This window comes from Thalassophryne amazonica, chromosome 16 (genome assembly GCF_902500255.1).
Source record: "Thalassophryne amazonica chromosome 16, fThaAma1.1, whole genome shotgun sequence".
Taxonomy (NCBI): Eukaryota; Metazoa; Chordata; class Actinopteri; order Batrachoidiformes; family Batrachoididae; genus Thalassophryne; species Thalassophryne amazonica.
Genome location: NC_047118.1, coordinates 18,333,563 through 18,350,876, shown reverse-complemented (window position 1 = coordinate 18,350,876; position 17,314 = coordinate 18,333,563). Strand labels below are relative to the sequence as shown.

The window sequence follows — 17,314 nt, the reverse complement described above, 5'->3', positions numbered from 1 at the left end:
CCTATGGGGCAAATAAGTTTTTGATCCACTGTCGATTTTTCAAGTTTTTCCACCTACAATGGAGAGGTCTGTAATTTTTGTCATAGGTACACTTTAACTGAGACAGAATAAAAAAATAAAAATTCTGTAAATCACTTTTTTTATATATAATTTTCATTTTATTGCATGAAATAAGTATTTGATACCCTACCAACCAGCAAGGTAGGCTCTCACAGACCTCTTAATTTTTCTTTAAGAAGCCCTCCTATTCTGCACTCTTTACCTGTATTAATTGCACCTGTTTGAACTTGTTACCTATATAAAAGAAACCTGTCTACACACTCCAACCATGGCCATAGCCAAGACCAAAGAGCTGTCTAAGGACACCAGGAACAAAATTGTAGACCTGCACAAAGCTGGGATGGGCTAGAGGACAACAGGCAAGCAGCTTGGTGAGAGGATAACAACAGTTGGGGTAATTATTAGAAAATGTAAGAAACAGAATGACTCAATCTTTCTCAGTCTAGGACTCCATGCAAGATCTCACCTTGTGGGGTAAGGGTGACTCAGAGAAAGCTCAGAACGCCACAAGAGGACCTGGTTGATGCCGTCGATTAACTACGATGGTAGTCACAAAGATTACATTAGTAACACACTATACACTGTCATGGTTCAAAATCCTGCAGGGCAGCAAGGTCCCCCTTGCTCAAGCCAGCACATGTCCAGGCCTTTTTGAAGTTCACCAGTGACCATCTGGATGATCCAGAGGAGATATGGGAGAAGGTCATGTGGTCAGATAAGACCAAAATAGAGCTTTTTGGTATCAACTCCACGTGTTGTGTTTAGAGGATGAGAACAACCACAGGAACACCATCCCAACTGTGACGCAGGGGGTGGAAACATCATTTTTGGAGGTGCTTTCCTGCAAAGGGGACAGGACGGGAAGGGAGGATGGATGGGGCCATGTATTGCGAGATTTTGGCAAACAACCTCCTTCCCTCAGTAAGAGCATTGAAGATGGGTCATGGTTGGGTCTTCCAGCATGACAATGACCCCAAACACACAGCGAGGGCAACTAAGGAGGGGCTCTGTAAGAAGCATTTCAAGGTCCTGGAGTGGCCGAGCCAGTCTCCAGACCTGAATCCAATACAAAATGTTTAGAGGGAGCTGAAATGCGAAACCTGAAAGATTTGGAGAAGATCTGTATGGAGGAGTGGACCAGAATCCCTGCTGCAGTGTGTGTAAACTTGGTCAAGAATTACAGGAACCGTCTGAGCTCTGTAAATGCAAACAAAGGTTTCTGTACCAAATATTAAGGTCTTTTTTATTGTACCAAACACTTATTTCATGCAATAAAATGCAAATTAAGGTCACATGAGGTCAAAAATGCAATGATGACAAAAACAAAACATACTAACAGATCTTGCAAAAACTTGACAATGAACAAAGCATGGCAAAAGCATATGGGGCAAGGATACTAAGGGTTGGTTTTTACTTAAAATTCAGACAGTTTGGATCAAGGAGATGGGAGTCACAGGGAAGAAGTAATCACACGACTATGTACTGGTCACACAGGTTTAAATCATACTCAGCATCATTGGAAAAGATGAAAATGGTCAATGTTTGATATGCAGCAGAAGGGAGACTCGTGAGCGCGTGTTACTGGAGAGACAAACCTAAAGAAGAATATTAGATGATATCAGTGTCCATTCAGCTGGTCCTGTTTTGTTCAGGGTCGCCACAGCGGATAGAGCAGGTCTGCATTGGTATTTGGCAGTTTTATGCCAGATGCTCTTCCTGACGCATCTCCAGTGTTGGGGGCATGTAATTGCATATTTAAAAGGAACAGGGTTATTCAGTAGAATGCAGTCCATTTCCTAAAAAATAAAATAAAAATGTGTCCATTTCCTCATACGTCAAACTCCGTGAATGTTCCACACCCAAACACTTGGTGGCGGTAATGCACCGTATCGGTTTGCAAACCGCCAATAAACTCGACAGAAGAGTGCGGTTCTTCAAACGCCGAAGCTAAGCTAATGCCTTGAGGATGCCGTCGATTGAATACGACGAGTGAGTTATCTTTTGACCACCTAAAACTTCGTGTTTGTATTGTACGTTTGTTTAAACTTGTGCATGAATCTGTTTCGCAGCTCCAAGCCCAGCTGGGCGGACCAAGTCGAGGAGGAGGGAGACGAAGGTAAGTCTGAAAAAGCTAACTAGTTGGCTAATGTTAGCGTAACCCTTACAGTTCCACGTGGTTAAACTGCGCATTAATTATGTTGAAGTTTTAACTATACGTCATACTAAAAATTTGCTGTAGCCTGAGTTATGTGTCTGGGCGGTTGTCGGAAATTACGCGTTTATTACTTGAAGGGTGTTGACACGCTTTGGCCTGTCAGTGGTGACCTAAACTGACGTCTACGGTGAATACATTTCAAGCTGACATCATTTCTCTCCCTTGTTTTTGTAAGCATCGGAAGAAAGCTATTGATTTACTGTAAGGCTGTTTGCCATATCGTTCGTTCCAACAAAAATGGCACAGTCGTAAACGGAAATGTCTGATGTAAAGTCTCTTCACAATGAAATGACTGCAAGATCTTGTTTCATTCAAATAAAAGCAGCGTATTAATCATACTGCTTATTGGCCCTATTGAGACGTCCCGTTATCCCTTGCGAGCAAGAAAGTTGCTACAGTCTAAACAACACAAGTACCAAGTACTATGCCTAATGGAAAAGCAAAAACAAAAAACAGTCAAGCCGAGTAGTACTAGTTCTGTGTGGTGGAAAAGGACGTATAGAGAAGGCAAATGCTATTTGCCCAACTGTTGGGCAGATAAGTCATACATTGAACATTACATGCCCAACCGTTGGACAGATAAATGTCTTTCCTTATTTGCCCAACCGTGATCATGTACGAGGTCTATTAGAAAAGTATCCGATCTTATTATTTTTTTCAAAAACCATATGGATTTGAATCACGTGTGATTACATCAGACATGCTTGAACCCTCGTGGGCATGCGAGAGTTTTTTCACGCCTGTCGGTTACGTCATTCGCCCGTGAGCAGTCTTTGAGTGAGGAGTCGCCCACCTTCTTGTCAATTTTTTTTCATTGTTTAGGAATGGCTCAGAGACTGCTGCTTTGTTTGATCAAAATTTTTTCAAAACTGTAAGGCACAACTGAGTGGACACCATTCGATAAATTCAGCTGGTTTTCGGTAAAAATTTTAACGGCTGAAAGATTTTGGTCTGGTAGTGTCGCCGTAAGGACGGCCCACGGCGCCTGACGGCGATCTGCGTTTCGAGGCAGCAGCGTCTCGCTGTTTCAAGTTGAAAACTTCCACATTTCAGGCTCTGTTGACCCAGTAAGTCGTCAGAGAACAGAGAACTTTCAGAAGAAGTCGGCATGAGGAGTTTATTCGGACATTCCATTGTTAACGGACATTTTGTAATGAAAGAACGTGCAGGCAGAGTCGCATGTCGGGCCGGACCTGACCGCGGGGGGTCGCGACAGGAAATACACCTCCGTTGGAAACCTTAACGGACAAGTTGGAACATGCCCAAGCTGTTAAAACAATTTCTCAGTTACTTGTTGAAAGCCATCAAAAGCCGCCTGAATTTTACTAATGGTTTTCAACATGGAGGTGTTTTTCCTGTCGCGGCGCACACAGATTCACTGAGTCGTCACGGAAATGACTCGGCGAATTTGCGCGCACGTCTTTCATTACAAAATGTCCTTAAACAGTGGAATGTCTGCATAAACTCCTCATGCCGGCCTCTTCTGAATCTTCTCTGTTCTCTCATGACGTCCTGGGTCAACAGAGCCTTAAATTAGGATGATTTCAGCTTGAAACAGGCCGACGACGGCGCCTGGAAGCGCTGCAGGACGTCCCGCTCCGTGGGAAGTCCTTACAGCGACAGAAACACCCCATAATCTCTCATCAGCCGTTAAACTTTTCACCGAAAACCAGCTGAATTTCTCGAATAGTGTCCACTTGGATATTCCTCACAGGTCCAGAAAAAAGTTTGATAAAGCAACGCGCGCCGTCTTGAGCAGCGTGTGAAACAAAGGAATTCAGCGGAGAGGGCGGGACCACATCACCGACGCGTGAAAAAACTCACGCATGCGCACGAGGGTTCAAGCATGATTGGTGTAATTGCATGTCAATCAAATCCATATAGTTTTTTTTTTATAAAACTGCCAGTTATTTTTATAAGATACCTCGTATTTGACACATTTTGTGCATCTAAACTACGTTTTTTGTACCACTTTTTAAAGGCTCTATTGCGGCGTGAAAAGCGGCGTATGTTTGACACATTTAACGGCACCATATTTTAATTACTGCGAAAAAAAACCGCAATGGATGAAAGCAGACAAATTTCATAAGCATTTTGAACGGAAGCCTGTCAACGACAACAAAACAGTTTTTATGAACAAAATCCTGCTAGTTGCCTATAAGATGGTGTTAGTTTGACACAGTTCCCTGGGTGTGATGAGCCAAACGGAACCACTTTAGATCACAGCCCCTCCGCGGGCTGCAAACCCTCCCGCAGCCAGCAAGAAAATATCAGCACTTTTTCCCCGCATTGAAACCGGGAGTGAACTTACCAGTGTGCTCGTTGGTTGGTTGTGGTTGGGCGTATATGCTTGCGTATTTACATTATTGAACCAACGGTTGGGTGTATAGCCACTCTGTATAGAGAAACTACATGACCACAATTGTAAATGAACATTATTCTACCAAAATGTATTTTATTATTTTTTTAGGTTTTTCATCACGTTAATAAGAGACTGCTTGGTAAGGTTAGACCTTACTTGTGTGAAGCACCTTGAGGCAACCTTGTTGTGATTTGGTGCTATATAAATTAAAATAAATTGAAATTGCATGCATGAGAGCCTGAAAACTTGCTAAAACAATATTCCAAATATTCTGTCTGCTACATTTAACCTGCGTGAATCTTCATAAACGCAAACTGATTTTCAGACGTCTTATATAACTCTGGAACAAACAGGACAAACAGTGTTGTGAAGGACAATAAACAGGACATTAAGAGAGCAAACTTCACTTTCCCCCAGAATGACATGAACAGGAAGCGATCACGACTCCCAGCGATTCCCACTGGAAAATAACAAACAACCTGAGCTTCTTGCATGTTTACATAAAACAAACACAATAATAATGTCTCAAAACCCAGATAATATATTCACTACAGTTTTAGGCACAATATACAGAGTTTTATGTTGCAATGTTAATGCTGTTGTCTGTGTCCAGCGGTTAAATTGCAGCCTTATCAGACCGTCTCAGTGCATTTCTCAATGTTAATGACGTTTTGCAGAGCGGTGAACTTGCTGAAGTTTTGTGGGATTTGAAACCTCAATAGGGTGAATACCAGAAAAAAAGGAAGGGGTTTCTTCTGTCCTTAATTGAAATGAGGATAAAGTGCAGATCAGTCTTAATTAATGTAAATTATTAGATTTACGTGTCATGTGTAAAACTGGATTAGAAAACACAGTAGTTAAATGGTTGTGGCTGCAATTTCTTTTTTTTTTTCATTCTGCTTGTGTACATGTGGGATATTTAGACACAATTGCAGTAAAAGTATTACTGAAAGTGGCACTGAGGTCTTGGCTAAACAGCATGATGGTTATCTGTGCCGTTTTTAAGCTGTTCAAAAATCTTGCTGTGGAATGCAAATGCTTCGGTGCTGTTGTTACAATTAGTTAAGTGGTGTCTGTTCTAAGTTCATGTTATGGGAAACCAGTGCAAACTTAAATCTTCACCATTGATAAGTTGTTTGTATTTCTCATCTTCTGCTGAGTGTCAATTTCAAGGGAGTGGCCACTCTGTTCACAGGCACACTACCGTCACCCAAAGAAACAATTAAAGGAAACATTAAAACTATCACAGAATACAAGATCGATGAGGACGGAAAACGATTTAAGGTAATCGGATCTCAGAATCGTCACCTCCTCCATCTGATGGCAGAGGTTATGATGAAATTTCCTGAAATGTTTGTCTGTTGTAGAACTTTATCAGACAGTCTTTACAGAGATGTGCACTCAAAGATTGCCCCACTTTTTGTAAATGGGGTTGTTTGGTCCTGTGTGTTGATCCATCTATCTCTTTGAGCAAAATCATTTTGTCTGGATGTGTTGGAATGATTGGGGGTCAGCCAAAGACATAGTTATTTTTTTTCCTTCTCAAAATTAAGTAAGTTAAGGTTTGAGATCAAGATCAAATCTTTGGTCCAGTTCTTGTGTACATGTGGCATATTTAGACACACTGTTAAAGTAAAATGGTCACTGAAAGTGGTGCTCAGGTCTTGGGTAAACAGCATGATGGTTATTTGTGCTATTTTTAAGCTGTTCAGAAATCTTCAGTGGAATGAAAATGGTTTGGCTCTGCAGGTTTTTAAGCTGTTACCTGTTTGTTCTCTAGATTGTCCGGACCTTCAAGATTGAAACGAGAAAAGCCTCCAAAGCAGTTGCCAGGAGAAAGGTCTGCTTAGAACCATGATTTGGAAATTAGCGCAGTGAAACTGAAGCCACTGTCAGAGCTCATGAAATATTTTGTTCCATTAGAACTGGAAGAAATTTGGGAACTCCGAGTTTGATGCACCTGGCCCCAATGTTGCCACTACCACAGTCAGTGATGATGTCTTCATGACTTTTATCTCCAGCAAAGAGGTGAAGACTCTGAGTGAGAGTGTAGTTTTTGTGCTGCTCTTTGCAGGCATACTGCTGATGTTCTGTTTAACTCGGGTCAGCTTGTTGATGAGTTCTACCTTACCTCTTGCAGGACTTGAATGCCCAAGACCAGGATGAGGATCCCATGAGCAAGCTGAAAGGACAGAAGATTGTGTCTTGCCGTATATGCAAAGGCGATCATTGGACCACCCGCTGTCCTTACAAGGACACTTTGGGCCCCATGCAGAAGGAGCTGGCTGAACAGCTCGGACTTTCTACTGGAGATAAGGAGAAACCTGCTGGCTCCGGTATGAATTGGTGCACAGTGACATTATTTTGAGACACTACAATGTTTCAGCTACTTGTTCTAAAAGTTGCCTCCTTTCACCAGCTGAACCAGAACCTGCACAGCCAGTGCAGAATAAGACTGGCAAGTATGTTCCCCCAAGTCTGAGGGATGGAGGCACACGAAGAGGAGAGTCCATGCAGCCCAACCGCAGAGGTGTGTCTGTCGTCTGTCCTTTAAGTGTAGAGCTGATGTACTGTGTTTTCTGAAGTATATCCATTTTTATTTTACCCGAGGCCATCAAGTATGGCCATCGGGTGTTGCGAAGACTTTGCGTCTGTCTGAGCTCAGCATAAGTCCAGTCCTATTACTGCCAGAGTCTTTAGATTTTCAGTAAACATTCTTGGGTCACAGACCTTGGACAAGTTCAAAGATGGCTAAGCTTGACTGATTATAAAAGGTCCAAAAGTCACATTCTGTTTCAATCTATTATTTAAGCAGCACTGTGACGTCAGTGGCTGCTCTCTCCAAAATTGCTTAGTTTTGTTTGTTTATATACGTTTCTCATATATTATGTAAAAGCTGGTGAGAAATAAACACTTCTAAAATTGAAAATTTACAAGCCATTTTGCAGATGTTAGCATGGTGACATCGCAGGCTGGTAGCTAGCTGTAAAACTCCATTTTTGTTTGTGTCTAAATATAACCTCTGTTATTTAAAAGGTAGCGAGAAATAAACAATTCCAAAACTGGAAATGCTGTTTATGTAACCTGATAACATCTCTGGAGTCATTTACAAGACATTAGCATGCATGCTAACGTCCGCTAACTTTCTATGGAGTTGCATTTGTCTCATTAATACCTGCAGATGGACAGAAGGTGATCTACAAATATTTCTTGATTTGCACAACTTCTTCTCTTAAAACGTAAATATTGTTTTTGATTAATAGAAAGGGTTTATTGAACTTGCTTATATTTGAAATTCAACAGTACTTCTGTTACCCCAAGTTGAGACATTACTATGTAAATCCACGATTCACTAATCTGTGTTGTCATCGGTGTCCATCTGACAATTTCTGTTGTCCAGTCTGCATCAATTTGCATCTAGTACATTGTCTGACATGTTTGACCAGATTGCTTACTTTTGGAATTTAAAAGTCCTTATGCTAAGTAACAGCACAGGGTGTGGTGTGCACATGTGCTGATTCCTGTCTTATTAAACAGTTAAATTGAGCGCGTCATACAGAAAAAAGATGTGACTTGTATTCCGAAGAATATGGAAAAAAAACATTAACAATGTGACTATCTTCCTGACAGCTGATGACAATGCCACCATCCGTGTGACCAATCTGTCTGAAGACACTCGTGAGACAGATTTACAGGAGCTCTTCAGACCATTTGGGTCCATCTCCAGGATCTATCTGGCCAAGGACAAGAACACGGGACAGTCCAAGGTCAGGTTTTAAGAATGTTGTGAGATTACATCTAGTGTACAACAGGCATGCATGGTCAACTTCAATGTATGTCCAACTGACTTGAGACTTCAATCTTGTGGACTCATGAAAAATGGCAAATGCTTTCTTGAGGTCTCGCTTAACAATCATGACTAATGGTGTGTTTTTGTCATTTTTCTTTTGTCCTTCCTCCTCCAGGGCTTTGCCTTCATCAGTTTCCATCGTCGGGAGGATGCAGCCAGAGCCATCGCAGGAGTGTCGGGATTTGGATACGATCATCTTATTCTTAATGTTGAATGGGCCAAGTAAGTCATGTTGTCAGGATTAAATCTTTAAAACATGTTTATTTTTGGTTACTGATATTATTTAAACTCTTCATTGCAGGCCGTCAAACAACTGATGACAACCAGAATATTCCATGCCAGATTTTTTTTTTTTTAACTGAAATGTGGCTCTTACCAAAATAAAGGCTTCAGCTTCTCGCAGTCGCCTCATTTTTCAAGTTGCAAAGCTTTTTTTTTTTTTTTGTTTTTTTGATTTCTCAAATCACTTTGCATGACAGAAAATTTGTTATTAGATTAAAGGAATCCAGTGGACTTGATTTTACAAGGAATAACAGTTTCTGGAAACAGTTTCTGGAGTTCACATCCAACAATTGGAAAGGGTGTTTGGCAATATATGCAAATGCTTCTGACATCTTCATAGGCTTTAACAATCTTAATAATTCTGTAGTTTGCTTTTTAAAATGTATCAATTGCGAATAGTCCAAAATTATATTTAGTCTAAAAATCAGTAGTCTAGCAGATAACTGAATCAACCCTTCAAATGGTGATACAAGCACAAAATTTGAGGCAAATACTCCTTAGACATTAATCTTTTGAATAAAAAAAAAAAAATTGGCCAGTTGAATTTTCAATTACACAGAGGTCAAAATTAAAAGATGCTCCATTCATATTGAAAATTATACCACATTATTTGCCTGATCATAAAGATTCCAAAAGGGTGTAGTTTGGACAATCTGACTGAATGTTATGGTGTAAAAACAGCTATAATGGTGACAAAGGTCAATTTTATTTTGTACAGGGGTTAAAAGATAAAGTTGCTCCAAAAAGTGATAAAAGGTGATGAAAATTATTGGTTGAGCTAATAGGATTAATAAATGGAATAGTTTTGACTGTGTTGAATGTTTGGTCTCCAAAGTAAAGGTCAAACAAGATCAACGTTCATTGGATTCTGACATGTGACAGATGTTACCCAGTAACATAACTAAGCATGGCATGTGGTCCAAACTATTCCTTTTTTAAAACCTGTTAACTCATTACCTTTCTATTTTTCATGGTATATTTTTTTTGGGGGGGGGGGGGGGGTTCGCCCTAGTCATTTGGTGCTTTCATCCACCAAGTAATGTTAAGTTTCATACGGAGCGCAAGACCACCCGACTGTTAAGCACAACTAAGCCCTGGTTCACAGGGCAGGATAATTAGGCCGCTTCTGACAATCTTAAGGATGCCCCAATAATCATGATGCTAAAGATAATCTCATCAGATATTCCTGCCATATGTGGTGTGTTAAGAGCACTCTGATCTGCTCGGAAGGACGTCAGAGGTGCTGTGAGTGCTAATTGGGCATATTCAACATGTTGGATTGTCTTGGCCCTGTGTGTGTGTCCGTGTCCCTCGACCACAGACGAGCACACAACCTGCTGAATATGATGTGTAGCCTATCAGAAAGCGAGGTGACGGACGCATGGAGCGGAAAATAAAATCAAAACAGCTGTTCTGACTTACCAGAAAGTCCAGTGGTCACGTTGTCTCCACTCCTTAAAGAACTCTTTCTATTGTTTTTAACCCATTTTAAATGGTCCACAAAGTATCTCCATTTGTTTACTCTGAAGTCAAGTTTAATCGAGAGATTTTGCGAGATTTCCTGTCTGACCTGGGAATGTTCATGTGTGAAATCTGTGTGTGGTGTCTTTACTGTGTGGCTGAACACACGACCAAACCTGTTAGATCTATATTTTATCTCCACGTGTGTGTGGTCTCTCAGGTTTTGGAAACCTAAGGTTTTGGAAACCTAAAAATAATTTTAAAATCCTGTCGTGTGAACCAGGCTTAAGACATGCTTCACCCAGGGTTTCAACAAATAACCATGGTAGTCATGAGAAAGTTCCCGATGAGATTACTATGTAAACTACAGGTGTAAAGAAAGCAGTGTAAAGTGGATTTTCTGTTGATGGCATTGACTTGTCGCTGGTAGGTAAACGGTAATGAAGGTGCATGCTGCTCAGCACTCATTTAAATAGTTAAATGTGAATGAACATACTGTTCAACATTACAGGGGTGCCTGTTTTGTACTGGCTGATTCCAAAGGTGTAACAGTGGATTAGCGGTTAGCACTGTTGCCTCACAGCAATGTCATGGGATTGCTTCATGCCTGGTCCTTTTGTGGAGTTTGCACAGCCTCCCTGGAACCAAGATTTTGCTCATTTACTAGTGTGCTTGGGGTCATTGTCTTGTTGAAACACCTACTTCAAGGGCATGTCCTCTTCAGCATAAGGCAACATTGACCGCTTCAAGTATTTTGACATATCCAAACTGATCCATGATACCTGGTATGCGATACACAGTGTTCAGAATAATAGTAGTGCTATGTGAATAAAAACATTAATCCAGGTTTTGAGTATATTTCTTAGTGTTACATATGCGGCGAAGTGGAGTCTCGCTCCTGGGCTAGGGTTGTTTATCCTAATTAAAAACACTATAATTCCAATTTTAAAAGAAGGGCCGACAATGCCACCCAGGGATATGGCCCTGGGACCAATCAAAGCCCAATCCCTAACAGGAGGCTGCGCAAGGTATGAGAAACAGAGGTGTACTGATCACGTTATATTTATCAAATTAGCTTAAAAATACAAACATTACAAATCTCGCAGTACTGCTTTTCACATTCACCTTATTACACAGCATTGTCTCATTCAATTTCAACCAGATCTTATATTGCGCTTAACTGAATGAAATTATTCAGCTTTCCATCAATATCCTATTGCACTTAACCAAGTTAAATTATTCAGCTTCAACCGAATTAATGTGGGTGAGCAAGAGTCCAACTCAGCCAAAGAAACCAAATTAATACAAAAAAAAAAAAAACCAAACATGCATCAAACTCAGCTGAGGAGGAATAACCCCTCACCCCACCGCATCAATCACAGCGGGTGAAATCAATCCCGTATAGTGCGCCAACAGCACCCGCACAGGGCGTCCTCTGCAAACCAATATACACAGCTGTTGGCAACTGATGAAATGTGGATGAAGCAACGGCCCCTTAATAGGAGATGGCCACTCAAACACAGTCTGCACACGATGGTTCCTTGTGCTTAAACACAAGACAAGGGCAATTAGAAAAAAACAACCATATCAACTCAGCCGGTGTAGTTGAAATCTTACTTGCCAGTGTAGGCGCATGCACCCGTGGACAGCAGAAGGAGGAAAGAGCCCACAACAACTCAGGCTCTAAAGCAGAATTTAATATTAGCTGTGACACAGCATACAAGCCAGCAAAACCATGAACGAACTTACCACAGGAGAGAGCCCCGAGCCCACGACGCATGCCCGACAACATGCACTCCCAACAACCAGAAATCAAACATTCCAGCCAGACTGCTGCCCTGAACCCGAGACACATGCAATTAAGTAATGCCAATGTCAACCGAGGCTACAGAAAAGCACAAAACTAACCTGTAAGAACGACTGGAACCCTTAGAGTCTAATGCAAATGTGGCCAAACAATTTGGCACAGAACCTGCAGCATGCCACCACCACAAGCCCACTCCAGGTGGTATATCTGTGAGCGCGCCCTGCGCGCTTTAAAGACCCTGTTGGCGCCGCCCAGCTTCACCTTAAAGGTAAGCCGTGCACCAACCTGCCACACATGGGAAACAAGGTACCAGTAGATTCTCACAAATCCAACAAGACGCAGCATTCATGATATGCACACTCTTAAGGCTATGAAATTGGGCTATTAGTAAAAAAAAAAGTAGAAAAGGGGGTGTTCACAATAATAGTAGCATCTGCTGTTGATGTGACAAACTCAAAACTATTATGTTCAAACTGCTTTTTAGCAATCCTGTGAATCACTAAACTAGTATTAGTTGTATAACCACAGTTTTTCATTCTTCACATCGGCGAGGCAGTTTTGTTGGTTTGGAACCAAGATTTTGCTCGTTTACTGCTCGGGGTCATTGTCTTGTTGAAACACCCATTTAATTTTATTTAATTAGCTTATAATGCGCCAAATCACAGCAAAAGCCGTCTCAAGGCGCCTTACATAAAACAAGTCAACATAAAATTGAATAAATAATTAGAAATTAATAAAAAAAATCAAATACATAAATAAAAACAGAAGTAAAAGAATAAAACAAAAATAAAAACTATCCATAAGAAAGAGAATAAAAATAGGTTTTGAGTCTTGACTTAAAAATGTCCACAGACTCAGACTGCCTCACGGTCGCAGGGTGCACGATACAAAAAGACTTTTTGACCTGCTGACTTCTTCTTCACCCTGGGAACAGAGAGAAGTCCCGCATCCTGCAACCGCAAAGCCTGGGCCAGCACGTAGAGTTCCACCAGATGAGCCAAATTCATTCTGTGAACTGTGGCTTGAATTCAGAGTTTGGGGGTCGTCTCACAAACTGTTTGCGGCCTTTGGACCCAAAAAGAACAATTTTACTCTCATCAGTCCACAAAATATTCCTCCATTTCTCTAGGCCAGTTGATGTGTTCTTTGGCAAATTGTAACCTCTTCTGCATGTCTTTTATTTAACAGAGGGACTTTGCGGGGGATTCTTGCAAATAAATTAGCTTCACGCATGTGTCTTCTGTCACAGCACTTACAGGTAACTCCAGACTGTCTTTGATCATCCTGGAGCTGATCAATGGGTGAGCCTTTGCCATTCTGGTTATTCTTCTATCCATTTTGATGGTTGTTTTCTGTTTTCTTCCATGCGTCTCTGTTTTTTTTTTTTTTTTTTTTGTCCATTTTAAAGCATTGGAGATCATTGGAGATGAACAGCCTATAATTTTTGCACCTGCGTATATGTTTTCCCCTCTCCAATCAACTTTTTAATCAAACTACACTGTTCTTCTGAACAATGTCTTGAACATCCCATTTTCCTCAGACTTTCAAAGAGAAAAGCATGTTCAACAGATGCTGGCTTCATCCTTAAATAGGAGACACCTGATTCACACCTGTTTGTTACACAAAATTGACAAACTCACTGACTGAATGCCACACTACTATTATTGTGAACACCCCCTTTTCTACTTTTTTTTTTTTTTTTACTCATAGCCCAATTTCATAGCCTTAAGAGCCTGTGCATATCATGAATGCTTGGTCTTGTTGGATTTGTGAGAATCTACTGGTACCTTGTTTCCCATGTAACAATAAGAAATATACCCAAAACCTGGATTAATCTTTTTAGTTACATAGCACTACTATTATTCTGAACACTACTGTAAATGTTTGATCTATATGTGGCCCTGGGATAGGCTGGTGTCCTGTCTTGGGTTTATTTCACCTTGTGCCCAATAACCACTGGGACAACCTACCCTGGGGTGTCTGATGGCAAACTGGATTTGGAAAAACAACATCCTGGGCATTGCATTCTGAATATAAAATGACTCTAGTGCCACCAAAGAACGTGTCCAGCAGCATCATATTGACATTGGTGATTCATTAGCAAATAGCACTTAGGGGGAGGAGGGGCTCATCACTGCTTTTTGCAGATGATGTAGCTTCATCAGCCTGTGACCTCTAGCACTCTGGTCGGTTTGCAGCAGAGTGAAGCGGCTGGGTTGAGCATCAGCATCTCTAAATCTGAGGCCATGATTCTCAGCAGGAAACCGATGCTTTCTCGAGCTAGGGAATGAGGTCTTGGCCCAAGTGCACAAGTTCAAGTAGCTCAGGGTCTTGTTCACAAGTGAGGGACAATTAAGTGTGAGATCAGGAAGAGAATCGGCACAGCAGGTCAGTCTTGCATTCACTCTACCACACTATTGTGACAAAAAGGCAAAGCTCTTGATCTGCCTGTAAATCTGCAGTCCTACTCTCACCTCATGAGGTTGCATCATGGCCCAAAGAACTAGATTGTGGGTACAAGCTGCCAAATGGGTTTCCTCAGGAGGGTGGTTGGTGTCTCTTAGAGATAAAGGTGAAGAGCTCATTTGTGAAGAGCTCAGATTATCTCCTTTGTATTGAAAGGAGCCAGCTGAGGTGGTTCGTGCATCTGGTAAGGATGCCATCTGGTCAACTCCCTAGGGAGGTGCTCCAGGGATGTCCATCTGGGAGGAGACCCTGGGAAAGACCCAGGACAAAGTGGATTATGTCTCCATACTGGCCTGGGAAGGCCTCAGGATCCTCCAGTCAGAGGTGGTTAATGTAGCTTTGGAAAGGGAATTTTGGGGTCCCCTGCTGGAGCTGTTGTCCCCACGACCTAATCCCAGGTAAGTCGTGGAAGATGAGTGAGACATGAAAGCCTCAATTCATTCCAAAATTGATAATGATCTTGTTTCCTCACCCTATGGTCCAGTCTTGTATGAAGTACCTCAAAGTGATACTTGAATAAAAGTACAAGTATCTTACCATGAAATTACTTTGGTAAAAGTTAAAGACACCATTAAAATATTACTTGAGTAAAAGTCTTAAGACAGGAAATATCAAAAGTAAATTTCTCATAAAACGTACTTAAAGTATTGAGTAAAAGTAAAATCCAAAACAAGTTGAGAGTGAAACAGGGACACAAAAAGAAAGCCAGTGTGGTGTATGGAGAAACCAGGAGGGAGCCTCAGCCCCTATAAAAGGCTCGATCCAGATCTGGCAGAGGTGTTGGTGATGAGATGGGTAAGCAACAGGTGGATGGATAGCTGTCAATAAAGTTGCCATTCTTTTCCTGGAAAGATCCACACACACTTTTGTGTTAAACACAACAGCCAGGCTCTTGTGAAACAGACCATTTATAGCTACACAATTATGCCAAATTTAAGGAAACGTAAAAAAAAAAAAAAAAAGCGTCACCACCACCAAACACTGCAAAGCAACCAAACTTTGCGCTCTCAAATAAAGAATGCAGTGCGTGTCCGGACGGTTCAAACATTTCTCTTCCTTGGCGGGGGCGCAGATTCAGCCTGTCAACTTCTATATACACTCAACAAAAATATAAACGCAACACTTTTGGTTTTGCTCCCCTTTTGTATGAGATGAACTCAAAGATCTAAAACTTTTTCCACATACACAATATCACCATTTCCCTCAAATATTGTTCACAAACCAGTCTAAATCTGTGATAGTGAGCACTTCTCCTTTGATGAGATAATCCATCCCACCTCACAGGTGTGCCATATCAAGATGCTGATTAGACACCATTAGTGCACAGGTGTGCCTTAGACTGCCCACAATAAAAGGCCACTCTGAAAGGTGCAGTTTTATCACACAGCACAATGCCACAGATGTCGCAAGATTTGAGGGAGCGTGCAATTGGCATGCTGACAGCAGGAATGTCAACCAGAGCTGTTGCTCGTGTATTGAATGTTCATTTCTCTACCATAAGCCGTCTCCAAAGGCGTTTCAGAGAATTTGGCAGTACATCCAACCAGATTCACAGCCGCAGACCACGTGTAACCACACCAGCCCAGGACCTCCACATCCAGCATGTTCACCTCCAAGATCGTCTGAGACCAGCCACTCGGACAGCTGCTGAAACAATCAGTTTGCATAACCAAAGAATTTCTGCACAAACTGTCAGAAACCATCTCAGGGGAGCTCATCTGCATGTTCGTCGTCCTCATCTGGGTCTCGACCTGACTCCAGTTCGTCATCGTAACCAAATTGAGTGGGCAAATGCTCACATTCGCTGGTGTTTGGCACATTGGAGAGGTGTTCACGGATGAATCTCGGTTCACACTGTCCAGGGCAGATGGCAGACAGCGTGTGTGGCGTCGTGTGGGTGAGCGGTTTTCTGACGTCAATGTTGTGGATGAAGTGGCCCATGGTGGCGGTGGGGTTATGGTATGGGCAGGCGTCTATTATGGACGAGAACACAGGTGCATTTTATTGATGGAATTTTGAATGCACAGAGATACCGTGACGAGATCCTGAGGCCTATTGTTGTGCCATACATCCAAGAACATCACCTCATGTTGCAGCAGGATAATGCACGGCCCCATGTTGCAAGGATCTGTACACAATTCTTGGAAGCTGAAAATGTCCCAGTTCTTGCATGGCTGGCATACTCACCGGACATGTCACCCATTGAGCATGTTTGGGATGCTCTGGACCAGCATATACGACAGTGTACCAGTTCCTGCCAATATCCAGCAACTTCGCACAGCCATTGAAGAGGAGTGGACCAACATTCCACAGGCCACAATTGACAACCTGATCAACTCTATGCGAAGGAGATGTGTTGCACTGCATGAGGCAAATGGTGGTCACACCAGATACTGACTGGTATCCCCCCCCCCCCAATAAAACAAAACTGCACCTTTCAGAGTGGCCTTTTATTGTGGGCAGTCTAAGGCACACCTGTGCACTAATCATGGTGTCTAATCAGCATCTTGATATGGCACACCTGTGAGGTGGGATGGATTATCTCAGTAAAGGAGAAGCGCTCACTATCAGATTTAGACTGGTTTGTGAAGAATATTTGAAGGAAATGGTGATATTGTGGATGTGGAAAAGTTTTAGATCTTTGAGTTCATCTCATACAAAATGGGAGCAAAACCAAAAGTGTTGCATTTATATTTTTGTTGAGTGTATATTTTTTGTTTTTAAAGCTCATTTTATGTCAAACATGGCACCTGATGCTTCAGGGGTGGACAGTGCTGCGCTCCGGCTGTAAAGGACGATCTCTTCCCAGTG

At 41.8% G+C, this 17,314-nt stretch overlaps 1 protein-coding gene across 1 annotated transcript; it reads left to right on the top strand.

Moving 5' to 3' along the window:
• The first annotated feature begins 1,933 nt into the window (after window positions 1-1,933).
• On the top strand, window positions 1,934-8,886 carry eif3g (eukaryotic translation initiation factor 3, subunit G). The gene is made up of 10 exons (XM_034190869.1): window positions 1,934-2,049; window positions 2,130-2,176; window positions 5,833-5,921; window positions 6,418-6,477; window positions 6,561-6,665; window positions 6,778-6,973; window positions 7,057-7,167; window positions 8,268-8,404; window positions 8,603-8,709; window positions 8,789-8,886. The coding sequence occupies exons 1-10, from the start codon at window positions 2,027-2,029 to the stop codon at window positions 8,802-8,804; spliced, it is 891 nt and encodes a 296-aa protein (XP_034046760.1). The 5' UTR covers window positions 1,934-2,026; the 3' UTR covers window positions 8,805-8,886.
• Window positions 8,887-17,314: the final 8,428 nt, after the last annotated feature.